This window comes from Botrytis fragariae (assembly GCF_013461495.1).
Source record: "Botrytis fragariae strain BVB16 chromosome Unknown tig00000045, whole genome shotgun sequence".
Taxonomy (NCBI): Eukaryota; Fungi; Ascomycota; class Leotiomycetes; order Helotiales; family Sclerotiniaceae; genus Botrytis; species Botrytis fragariae.
In genome coordinates this window covers 1,375,995-1,388,551 of record NW_023500991.1, presented here as the reverse complement: position 1 = coordinate 1,388,551, position 12,557 = coordinate 1,375,995, and the positions used below count along the sequence as shown (strand labels likewise).

Here is a 12,557-nt window from a genome sequence, read left to right as displayed (position 1 = left end):
GTCAATTGCAGAGATATTCAACCAGTTGCTTCCTCCCCTCCCCTCCCCTCCCTTACCCAAATTCCCCATTTTCACTCTTCAAACCGAGGAAGCATAATTGAAATCATCATCTGGTAGCAACCCCTAATATATATCTCTCACAAATGAATACAACAACAGCGATACACTGCAACCTATCTTGAACTCCCATGCATTCATCCATCCATCCCACCAAGAATATAGAAAAACCTCATCAAAACATTACCCGGAAACATCCCATCACATGTCACAATACAAACCACAAACCACAAACCACAAACCATAAACCACAACCCACCCAAAAAAGGAAAAACAAGAAAAACAAGAAACAAAGCTCTAAGACAAACCACCTAACTGTCTGGTGCATCAATCCGTTATCATCAGTACTATACTCAGTGGTCTTGTACAACACAGCACAACGCGGAATTACATATACCTAGGTACACACATCACAAACCAACCACCCAATAAATCAACAAATAAGAACCCGATAACAATCAATCACCTACATACCTACACACATACCCAGTACTACAGCGGCGAATGCTTCGCCGCCCGGCACGGCACGGCACGGTATACTCATCAAGGTAGGTAGGTAGATGGGTATTTTCTATTCATCGTACATGCATCGTGCATCGTACATCATACATCATACATACATACATCATACATACATACCAACCTCCCTCCCTCCCAACCAACCAACCAGCCGATCCGAACCGCGAAGGAATGTTCCAAAAATAGAAAAATTCGCCCCGACGTTATGTACCGATGTGCACTAACTACACTCTGCAACGTATCGTATGCGATGTAATACCTACGTAGGTATCTATCTATCTATCTATCTCCCCACGAAAGAAAGAAAGAAAGAAAGGTATCCCGATAGCTTCTAGGTCGTAAAACAAAGGCTCGTAGATATAGAATAGAATACAGAGGGGACGGAAGGCATATACGGGATATCATTTATTTGTTTACTCATGTACTTACTTCTCTCTTTATTCAACTCACTTACTTACTTATTACTTACTTACTTACACACACTCGCCCATTCGATACACACCAAGACCCCAAGAGAAACCACCAAGAGAAAAACAATCCAACAAATTTCAAGAAAAATCAAGGACTTTGAGAATCCTAAGATATTCAGGGAATGAATGATTTATTTTCATTTTGGTATCATTATTATTCTCTATTTATTTATTTATTTATTGGTTTGTCTGTCCATTTGTTTATTCTCAGAGGAAGGAGTGTACATGTAAAGGAGACGGACGGGGAGAGGAGTTCATCGCAATGCAATCTCAATTCAATTCAATTCAACCCCAATTCAATTCAATCTCAATTCACAGCCATCCATGGCATCCATGGCAGCCAAGGTTATCCAAGCTAATACCTAGGAATTGGTGGACAAATAGAAATTTGATTCTTGGAGTATGGTATGGTATGGTATGGTATTGTCTTCTGCGGACTTGGTATTTACGATGATGATGTTGTTGTTGGTTGGGAGGTAGGTAGGTAGGTAGATAGACAGATAGGTAGATAGATAGGCTCCAAGTAGAAACATATGAAACGCGACTAAATCAAACAGTTTGTTGATCGTCATTCGTGAGAGGTGATCTAGCAGCACACATTCATCCTTCGCTCATTCATTTGAAATTTCGAATTGAATTGCGTCTCACTCCTCATTCAGATACCATACCTATCGTTAAGTAGTTTGTGTACAAGGATAGAAATCAGCTTCTAGAACAAAAAAAATGTTAATCCTTTGTACGGAGTATTATGGCATATCACCTCAAATCATCTCAAATCAAAATTAAATCATCAAGTAATCAATACGACCCCTAAAAACAGCCGTTACCTCGTATCAGAGAAGTTAGAAAGTCAAACCCCTTTGAAGATCGAAGGATGGAAAGGGAATGAACATGTAGCATGTAACGTCCATCCTTGTTGGAAGGAATCGGCAATTCGTTTATGGGGAATTTGGGATTCGGGAGATGTGGGAGGAAAGCGTAGGGGTTTGTTGCGTTGGGTTGGATGTGGAAGGAATATAACGTATTGTAATATTTGGTTGTAGGTGGTGATACGGAGTTACGCGCTGTCGAGTGTTATTTTCAACAACACAACCAACAGAAACTGGAAATGACCTTGATTTGATGTGTTGTTTGGCATGTAGGACGAGGCTGTTGGTGGTTGAGGGGTCATGGAGGATTATAAAGTTTGGATGTTGATTGATTTGTGGTTGAATTTGAGGTTGAATTTGAGGTTTGAGATGATTGCCTTGTGGTGGGTGGATGAAGATGAAAATGGAAAAGATGATTGTAATTCGGATTTGATGATGGAATGTTTGAGAATTGAGAATTGGAGAGTCAGTGGTGGATACTAGATGTGCGAGTGGATACCCAATTCAAGTTGCATCGTTTGATGATTGATGATTTGATCTTGGATACCGATGCGCTCTGCTTCTTTTCTTGGGGAATTATGGAGAGGAGAGTGAGCAAGTGGATTGGAGTGGAGATGAAAAGAATGGAGTCGTGTTTTATATTGAGTTTGCAATTGATTGATTGGAGTCGTTGTTTGGTTATGATGATGATGATGTGATGCAGTGTGATTTGAGGGCAAAGTTAGATTGATGAAGGTGAAGATCGTGATGTTGATGTTGATGTTGATGTGATATACAATGTGTATGAATGATCAGGTCTGCCTTTGAGCCAAAACATTAGTTGAAGCTTCTATTCAAAGATTGAGGCAATGGTTGTAAGGAGTGAGGCAATGGAGTAGTGAGGCAGTGCTCATTCTTTACATTGGGTGTAAGATAATGAGAGACATCTTCTCACATCTTCTCACATCTTCCCACTGTGCACACTTCGTACATCCCAAATCCATTTCCACGCTTCACTCTCTCCCGTGCCTACCCATCTCTCAAAATAAACCTCAACACGAGCCTTTCCCGACCCAGCCATCCAATCAAGTGAGAGGGGAGTGATGATTGGTGGTGCATAATCCTGGCCTCTTATAAAGTTCGGACCCATCGAATAACTCTAAACCTTGAATGCCAAGCTTAAACTCCTGATTATCACTATCATCGCGAAAGATCTATACTCCATGAGACTTAGCTCCCACCAAAAGTACGGAAGGCAGGGCGTTCGAACTTCGAATTGGAACGAAGAGAGGCTTGGATTGGCCTCTGTGGCCAACTTGTAAGTCCAGATGTAGGTAATTAGGTAATCTTGGCCGTGAATTATTCCAGATATTCTGGACGCATCCCTTTTTAAAACTCTCTCTTCGGTCTCTCTCTCAATTCTTTTTTCTTCCTCTTCCATTAATACATCAAAACTTTCTTCTCCAGCCTCTCCAACCTTCTTCCATTTACTTTTTGGCACTGTCGTTCGTTGTAGTTGCCATTTTATTAACACTCTTCTAATTGGATCCTTCTTGAATTGCTTCTCACTCACTTTGGAGCATTCACCAACCCTTTTTACACTTGTAACCATTTTTCCTTGACCGTCAACTTTTCGTATCTTTCCAAAACTTCGAAATCGAATCAATTCAAAATGAAGACTTTCAACACCATCGCTACTTTGGCCGCTGCTGGCTCTGCTTTGGCTGCTCCATCTCCAGTGGAGAATTTGGCACCAAGAGCTTCATCTTCATCTCTTACTGCCATCACAACCAAGGGAAATGGTAAGATTGTTTGGATTCCATGGACTCGAGAATGATTTACTAATCTGCCACAGCTTTCTTCTCTGGTGACGACAGATTTTATATCCGTGGAGTCGATTATCAACCAGGAGGATCTTCCAAAATCATCGATCCTATTGCCGACAAGACCACTTGCACCCGTGATATTGCAAAGTTCAAGGAGCTCGGTATCAACACTGTTCGTGTTTACTCCGTTGACAACACTGCCAACCACGATGACTGCATGACCGCTTTGGCAGATGCAGGAATTTACTTGGTGCTCGATGTCAACACACCATTGTACTCCCTTAACCGTGCTACCCCAGCTCCTTCTTACAACTCCGTTTACCTTCAAAACATCTTTGCCACCATCGATGCTTTTGCCAACTACACCAACACCTTGGCATTCTTCTCGGGAAATGAGGTTATCAACGATGACACCACCACCAGCGCTGCTCCATACGTCAAGGCCGTTACCCGTGATATGAGACAATACATCGGAAGCCGTGGATACCGTTCGATCCCCGTCGGTTACTCTGCTGCTGACGTTGATTCCAACAGATTGGAGATGGCTCAATACATGAACTGCGGTACCGATGACGAGCGTAGTGATTTCTTCGCTTTCAACGATTACTCTTGGTGTGATCCATCTTCATTCACAACCTCTGGTTGGGATCAAAAGGTCAAGAACTTCACTGATTATGGACTTCCTATTTTGTAAGTACTCACTTCCCGATTCAGCAATTTCAAACTAACATGTTGTAGCCTTTCCGAGTATGGTTGCAACACCAACACCCGTGCATTCGAAGAAGTCAAGTCTCTCTACGGCACTGATATGACTGCAGTCTACTCTGGTGGTCTCGTTTATGAGTACTCTGAGGAAGGATCCAAGTACGGTCTCGTCAAAATCGATGGCGATTCCGTCACCGATAAAGATGATTTCACCGCTCTCAAGTCTGCTTTCGCCGGAACCGCCAACCCAACTGGAGATGGTGGATACAGCTCTACCAACAAAGCTTCTGACTGCCCAGCTCAATCATCTACCTGGAACGTTACCTCTGATGCTCTCCCAGCTATCCCATCTGGTGCCGCTGAACTCATGACAAAGGGTGCTGGTACAGGTGCTGGTTTGACTGGTGCTGGATCTCAAAACGCTGGAGGAACCTCTACCGGAACTGCCTCTGCTGGATCTGGATCAGTTACCGCTGTTGCCACCGGTGCTAGCAGTGCTACCGGTACTTCCAAGGCCAGTGCAGGTAACTCATTGAGCCCAATGGATAAGACCCCAATGATCATTGGTGGATTGATTGCTAGTTTGACATTCGTTGGTGCCGCACTTTTGTAGATTTAAAGTGGTGTGTTTAATTTAATGGTTGGGATGGATGCGTGAGATTAAGGTGAAGATGGATTGGATTGTATGTTTCGAATCAGAAATTAGGTCTTTGAAGAAGTTGATAATTTGAGAAGATAACATATGGATAGTGGTAGTATGATACCTTTACTCTTCTCCATGATGGATGGGAGAAAGAATATAAAACAAATTCTAAACAAAACACTTTACATTTCCTTTGTTTTCTTCTGTTTCTGGGTACTTGGGTTGTGTTTGTGTAATTTTCTGTTTTGTACTGTATGGTAATTACATTTACTTTTTTTGAATCTTGAATCTTGAATCTTGAAGTGAGAATGAATGATATGCTCTGTTGATAATGGGTACCCAAGTATATATGCTTTGTCTTTATTTGATTCATACCTTGCGAAGTATTCCGTACTAAACTTACTCCATTCCTCTTCAATTCTTTCCCTCCAGGTAGAACAGTAGATTAATCCAAGGCTGGTTGGAGGTAAAATGGTGATGATGAGCGGTTTGGACTTGATTTGAGAGGTTTTCGTGGGTTGTTTGTTGGGTTGGAGTTTTTGTTGTGTATTGGGAGAGGAAAGGGGAGGTAGGTGATAGAGGGGAGAGGGAGGATAGGAGAGGAGTAAGTTGTAGTGCTTTGGTGTGGTGTGGTGGGTTGTGTTGCTGATGTACTCGGTATCTAGAAATGTAGCGAGGGGGATGTATATATATGTATCTATATATCTTCCTCCTCACTTTTATCATTATCATCATTATTATCATCATCACTACTCTGGAATATAAATCTCATAAATTTCAATATTATTATTATTATTAATAATAACAAACTCAAAGTCAACCCAAAATTCGAGGTAGAATCTGATGAGTTACTCTATTGCTGGTGGGAAAGGAGGAGAGTAGTAAAGATGGTGAATGGCGAGTGAAGTCTAGTTTAGTTTGATAGAAAGAAGGGGGGGGTTGATTGGAATTTGGAAGAATGTTGATGAGGGGTTGATGGTTAGTTGGTTGGTTGAGTATTTGGGATGGGATGGAATGGAATGGGGTGAGATGGTTTAGGAAATAAGAGTTGTGTGAATAGAGGTTTTGTGAATATATACAGAGTATTTGAGTGAGAGAGAGAGAGAGAGAGAGAGAGGGAGATGGTAAGAAGGAGAGGGGAGTATGCCCTTGATTGCACAAGTCTCGAGAATCTTTTTATTTATTGAGTTTCTTTCTTTCATTGGGTTGGGATCGAATGGAGGGGGGGGGGGTTCAAGATTTGATGTTAGATGTTTATATTTTGTAAAGTTGTTGATGTGTTTGCTTACTTGCTTGCTTGCTTGCTTGCTTGCTTGCTTGTATATTCTTGAGATATAGAGTTCGAAAAAGATCCCGGGTGTGCAATAGAGAGGCAGATGGTGATTGTGAAGGGGTAGAATAAATAGAATAGGGGGAATTAGCACAGCAAGATGTACGATGTCTATTTCGAGAATATTTATAGAGACTGCCTGGGTAGGTATAACAATTACTATCTCGCTGCGCAAGAGAAAAGAGAAAAGCGGCTGTGGATCCTCGTTTGGGAAAGCGCATGGTCTGACTGTATATATGTGTGTATGTGATGTGCATTTTATCCTGTGGAATTATGGATTTGTTTAAATTTTGATGGGGGTGATTTTTTGTGCATGTTTTTGTTGTTGGGTTTGGGGAAATGATCTGATTGAATGATGGTCTTTCTTTGTGATGGTAGGGAGTTTGGAGGTGAGAGATGATGAGGAAGAGGAGGGGGAGATTTTTGTGAGGAATAGGTTCGGAGAGAGTGTTGAGTTTGGGAAGGGAGAGGGAGAGAAAGATACTATTCGAGGTGAAGATTAGGAAGGGAAAGGGGATGGAGGGATAAAAGATAGAAGACAGAAGAACGGAGGGGGTTGTAACTCCTATTTCTGGAGATAGTGAGCGAGGAGAGGGGGATATTGTTGATTTAGGAGATGTTATGTTATGTTATGCTATTCATATCGTTATTATTATTATTATTATTATTATTATTATTATTATTATTATTATTATTATTATTATTATTATTATAAAATAAATTATAATAGCGAGAGTGCATACGACCTACATCTGATAGATGAGAATGTATGTACAAAAGCAAAAATAAAGGAGAGATGAGGTACAAATTACTAGGTACATTTATGAAAATAAGCGAGATAGAGCCTTTTTTCCTCGAAATTGTCTATTGAGGTGTCGGAGGTGAAGAGGAGTTTTACCGTTAGCTATCTAGGTAGGTAGTTATGAGGTGGGTGGTTTGTTTGTGAAGTTTATAAACCGCAAATGACGAGGTGATTAGATGTAAGATTAATATTGTGGAATTAGATGGGTTGATTCGTAGTAGATGAAAATTGTGTGTGTGTATTTGTTTGATCTTGTGGTTCTATCTTATTCTCCTTCCTCTTCTTAATCTTTCCTTCCGTATCAGTCGTGCGGGGTGGGATTAGGATGGAATTCTGAAGTGAAGAATGTTGGCTTAGGGCTAGTGTGATAGAAATACGATTTGGCTTCTTTGATTCCACGACCTAGCTTACAGGATCAAAGGCGGAAGGAGAGGATAATAAAAATAATGTTTTATTGAGAGAGGGGGGCAGGGGGAATAATAATAGAATACTCTTATGAAATCTATGAGGAGCTTGTGAAAGATTTGTAGGAACGGTTCATGGGGTAGTTGCGATCGAAATTGTAAGCCTCTGATCCGGATATCTTTCAAACTTTTGAAGTTGAGATGACTCTTTCTTCCGCCATTGAGGTTTGTCATCGTCATTTCTGTTCCCTAGCTTTTCCATCATCCGTTATTCACAGCTAGCAAGGTATCTTTTCTCATGACATTAGTGTGATACCAAGCTGAGACAGAACAATACATACCATTCAAAATATAGGATTACACCTCCACCGGATCTCTTCTTTTTCAAGAATTCTATCATATTGGTTTGCAAATATCCTCCGCAGCAGCGACATTTCATGTTTACTACCCCAAACTTCAAACCCCGCATGTGTAAATTCCTAATACTCTGGCTTAAATCCAGCACACTCCGAATCAATAATACCACAGATTCGCCCCTAGTCCACTAACAAATTGGGATAGTGCAAATCAGAATGTGTAAATACCGATTGGTAGCCATGAGGTATGTTTTCTTCCCCATCATAAATTTCTGCAAGCGATTGACCCCCGCCTACCTCGCTACACATATATGTATGGAGATCGAACTCGGTATTGAAGGGACCGCCAGTTCGATTCGGTATGAGATGATCATACATAGGACTGCCCAGCGTGTCAGAAAAAAGATAAGGAGTAGTCTTTGGGATCTTTCTCAATTTTGTGACACATTTCCCGATACCATCCATAAATTTGTTTCTTTCCATATATGAAATAAGATGAAACGAACGTCCAAAGCTTTCTCTGCATAGGCGTGTCATAACTAAGAAGGTAATATCTTAGCTTGAGTCTTCCACAATATCGACGCTTCAAGGGGCTGGGATAGAAGTGTATCGCTCAACCATTTTGAGATCCCCTGCGCTTTTTTAATGTAAAGTCCAAAAGGAACTCTGTGAACCCATTGTACTTCTTCTGGCCCATACCACCATTTTCCGATGGTCCACATATGACGGTAACAGTGCAATCGTATAGAGTCTGGTACCCACAACCACAAATTGTGAAAATCTCGTTTGAAAGTTCTGATGGGGGATCCAAATAATTTTTGCAAGATGCTACTAGTAGTCTTAGGCCAGTCACGATGAATGTGATCCTCGATGCTGAAAAGGTGAAGAGCAGTAGTAAAACGGCAGTGGATGTCAAAAATAAATTTGTTTGGCAAAGGAAGATCTGTAGGATTTGTTATAGGTATTTCAAACCATTCCAGAGATCCAGAAAAGTGGAATCCATTTCCAAAAGAGAGATTTTTGAGTGGCACAGGACACTTGTATGCCAACTTATGCTAAGATCAAAATCAACATTTACAGTAGACTTATGTTCACAATCAGTCTACTCACCGTCTCTAGTTGCAGAGCCTCACTATCCATGTCTTCAGAATCATCGACACTCTTCCGCACTTCTATGTGACCAGCTCGAAAAGCCTTATGCACACTCGGTGAAAGTAACCAGAGATTACGCAAGGGAATTGCATTATCTTGAATCTGACTAAAAAGTAATGTGTTCAACTGATCCACATTAGATGTAGAAACAAAAGTTTCAAGAATGCGAAGTAAGCGTACCTATACAAACATGAGAAATTTTCTTACTACGCAAATCATTTTTCACAAACTCGCCTCTTCGGCGGATTCGATGTCTCGAAGAAAAGAAGGGGGTAATCACGTGCATAGGCTCAACCGATGTCGGCACCGGTCTTGTATTACTTTCTTGAAACATTGACATAGTGCAATATGGTCCATCTCTTTCTCTATCCAAAGCGTCAAGTGGCTCAGAAATAGGCTCAACAACTGTTACTATTAGTTGTCAGCATAGTCCAAAGACTGGTCATCTTACTAACACCGGCTACCCAACTTCCTCCAATCTTTTTTAATCGGCGTAAACTATCTTCCTTGTTGTTTGAGTCTCGGTCAATTATTGAATTTATGAACTGTGCGGTAAGTTTGAGCTCGACTGCTTCTTTGATAAAATGCTTCAGGAGTAAGTGTTCAGTTGGTGACAGATCCGCGGCCGAGATTGCGTCGTTGACGGAATCGATAGTAGCCATCATATAATGTATATGCTCAATCCAACTCGGAGAAGCAGACCAGAATGTAGTGTTGATTCTGGAGCTGCTGGTTTTGTCAGGGTTGGGGGACGTTGATGTTGTCATATTCTTGATTGGCCAGTGCACAAACACCTGCAGACTACGGCTCGCGTAAAGTAGGTATATCTACCTAGGTATTCAGCGAGGTGTTTGTAGTGACTATTTAGGCACTATGAACATTATCAATCATAGTTCATTGTGGATGGTAATCATTACTGCGTGTCATAGTGTATAATGATGAATTACTGTTAAAATAATGACTATTTCGCACAAGCAAATTTCAACCAGTCACCCAAAATATGACCACTTTTCATGATTGTCCGCCTGATATCTTCTTACTCAAATCCACTTTCCATTGCTGTGCTTCAGCCGGTTAATTTCGCCAAATTCATTGCGTGGTTACTTACCGAGCTTCAGTTCTAGTCCATCACACCCATATTGCTCTCGTCTCTGACTATCTCTTTCGTAAAACGATGTCAGATATGGAATCGCAGATGCCCCCTTTAATTTTAGAATGCGAAAGTCTATACATCACACTAAACGGACTCGAAAACGACGAGACTCGGTTCCATTGGAGATTTTATTTATGGAAAGATCTTGCTGCCAAATCAGATGGTATTGGAAAATACTTTCATGCCACTGACAGAAATAGTCCGCACAAGTTTTCGTATGAAGATACACGCAACTCTGATATACAAGGAGCCATAAGGTTGCGTGTAGCATTGAAGATTGCTATCGTCACGCCTGCACACTGGGATGGGCTAGGAGAGTTATTGAGTCGGGTACCCATGCATGCATCAACCACTTGTCGTACTTGGGGTTTGGAAGCACTCAAAGTCCTTGATGAAGAAGGGATTGCCAAGTTGAAGAATGATGGCATCAAAAGCATCGAACGGGAATGTCTGAAATATGCAAGAATTGGGGAAAGAATCATCGAGAAAAGCAATCACTGTAAATTTTGATCATCTATCTTCTGTTGATGAGGTGGTTGTAGGAAGTAAAAAGAGTCAGGGAAGATGAAGATCCATCAACGAACGGAAAGTTGTAAAGCCATTAGATAGTAATTGAGAATGTCAAATCTATGAACTTTTTGGAGACGTTTAAGAGCCCGAAACATCAAATCGATGTGATATGATGAGATCTTTCGGATTATTAAAGTGGTTTGGTATAACGACGCTTTCAGAATCTCGAGTCTACGGGAAAAACTATGAATATTGGATGCTATTTTGTACCGACTACTGGATCATACCTGTGCATCATCACTAACATGTTGAACACAATTTTCAGATAGAGTAAAAAGCTCTAAGAGTACGAATCGCCTCACATAAAATTCAAGAACCCATTGAACAAAACTGATTTGTGCCGATCTTCAAGTCTTCCAGACTCAGGATTATTCAACTGGAAGAAAATCTGCGCGTATCGTAAAATATTAGACCAGCTCTCAAAATCTCACAGGTAACATATTCTGATTTTTCAGCTTCCCACGATGACTCATCAAATTTAAGAACCAAAAGGTGTCATCCCCCACAACTTCAATTCAGCTTTCAATTCTCTCTCATACTTATTCCCAAATGTCCTCCTTACAATTTTCATCTTCTCCTTGTGCGATGAGATTCTATACATAGCTTTAGTGAACTCCAAATACTCTGGCAGAAATCCTGCGCGTTCCCAATCTATAACCCCAGACAGCTTTCCTTGATCTACCAAGATATTCGACCAATGAAGATCTGAATGTGTGAATACGGAACGATGATTTCTCGGGGTATGTTCTTCCCCGAGAGCTCTAGCAGGTGTGGAGTTTATGTGACTAACAACAAAACTGTCAAAGTCGGCTTCTGTATTGAAAAGACATCCAATTCCATTATTGGGTATGCGATGATCGAATACTGGACCTCCTAATGTGTTATCGATCATATATGCCGTAGAGTTGGGAGTCTTCCTTAATTGGGCAACATAGCCAGCCAAATCATCTGCAAGGCAATTACGCTCAGTGTAAGACATCAAGTGATATATGCGTCGAAGCTGTTGACCGCGAACACGTGTCATCACAAGATAATTCTCATCTCCGTGTTCTGCGACATCGACGAAACGTGGTGCAGGGATATATGTATATTGTTCAATGAGTTTGAGGGCGTTAGGTTCGTTCAGATCAGAACGTGCATTTTGCGCAATGTAAATCCCAAAAGGGACCCGGGTGACCAATACTGCACCTGCAGGCCCATATAGCCATCTCCGAATCGTACCAAGTAGTGATAGCAGTAAACACGTGCTGTAGACGGTAAACATAGCTATAAGCTACAAAAAAGCCGTCTAATTGGGGGAAAGGGAAAATCCGAGAGTAATCCTAAGCGTCGACCCTTTGGCCAACCTTTAGAAATTTTGTCATCGACAAAAAGTTGATGCAATGCAGTGGCAAATCGAGAATGGACCTCGAAGAGATGAGAGCTCGGTAATGGAAGGCGTTTTACATCAGGTGTGAATATTTGCGTAAACGATACACTATCTTCCCATTCTGTGCCATCTCCAAGGAAAAGACCGTAGCAATCTTCTGGGAATTATAAAATTTATTGAGGTGATCGATTTTGACCTCTTTTTTTCCTACGCATAGACAGGACCGGTAAAGTGGGGCACGATGCACCCTATCACAAGTGAAGCAGAACTCTACTGGATGTGCGCGTATGGAAGAATGCCAGACAGAAGCCTTATATACAAGAACACCATAATGTTTTGAGAGCAGTGGATTG

General features: G+C 41.2%; 4 protein-coding genes across 4 annotated transcripts; 2 read left to right on the top strand and 2 right to left on the bottom strand.

The window, feature by feature from the left end:
- Positions 1–3,344: 3,344 nt before the first annotated feature.
- Bfra_003638 (putative 1,3-beta-glucanosyltransferase gel1 protein) lies at positions 3,345–5,038 on the top strand (the record flags this gene model as incomplete). Its single annotated transcript, XM_037334044.1, has 3 exons — positions 3,345–3,696; positions 3,750–4,410; positions 4,459–5,038. Exons 1-3 carry the CDS (start codon positions 3,567–3,569, stop codon positions 5,036–5,038), a joined length of 1,371 nt encoding a protein of 456 aa, XP_037194131.1. The 5' UTR covers positions 3,345–3,566.
- A 3,045-nt stretch (positions 5,039–8,083) lies between these two features.
- Bfra_003637 (uncharacterized protein) lies at positions 8,084–8,497 on the bottom strand (the record flags this gene model as incomplete). The annotated part of the gene is made up of 2 exons (XM_037334043.1): positions 8,084–8,140; positions 8,189–8,497. The coding sequence occupies 2 exons, from the start codon at positions 8,495–8,497 to the stop codon at positions 8,084–8,086; spliced, it is 366 nt and encodes a 121-aa protein (XP_037194130.1).
- Positions 8,498–8,499: 2 nt separating this feature from the next.
- Positions 8,500–9,879, bottom strand: Bfra_003636 (uncharacterized protein; the record flags this gene model as incomplete). The annotated part of the gene is made up of 4 exons (XM_037334042.1): positions 8,500–9,015; positions 9,071–9,292; positions 9,393–9,523; positions 9,564–9,879. The coding sequence occupies 4 exons, from the start codon at positions 9,877–9,879 to the stop codon at positions 8,500–8,502; spliced, it is 1,185 nt and encodes a 394-aa protein (XP_037194129.1).
- Positions 9,880–10,286: 407 nt separating this feature from the next.
- On the top strand, positions 10,287–10,775 carry Bfra_003635 (uncharacterized protein; the record flags this gene model as incomplete). Its single annotated transcript, XM_037334041.1, has 1 exon — positions 10,287–10,775. The coding sequence occupies one exon, from the start codon at positions 10,287–10,289 to the stop codon at positions 10,773–10,775; it is 489 nt and encodes a 162-aa protein (XP_037194128.1).
- Between the last annotated feature and the right edge of the window lie 1,782 nt (positions 10,776–12,557).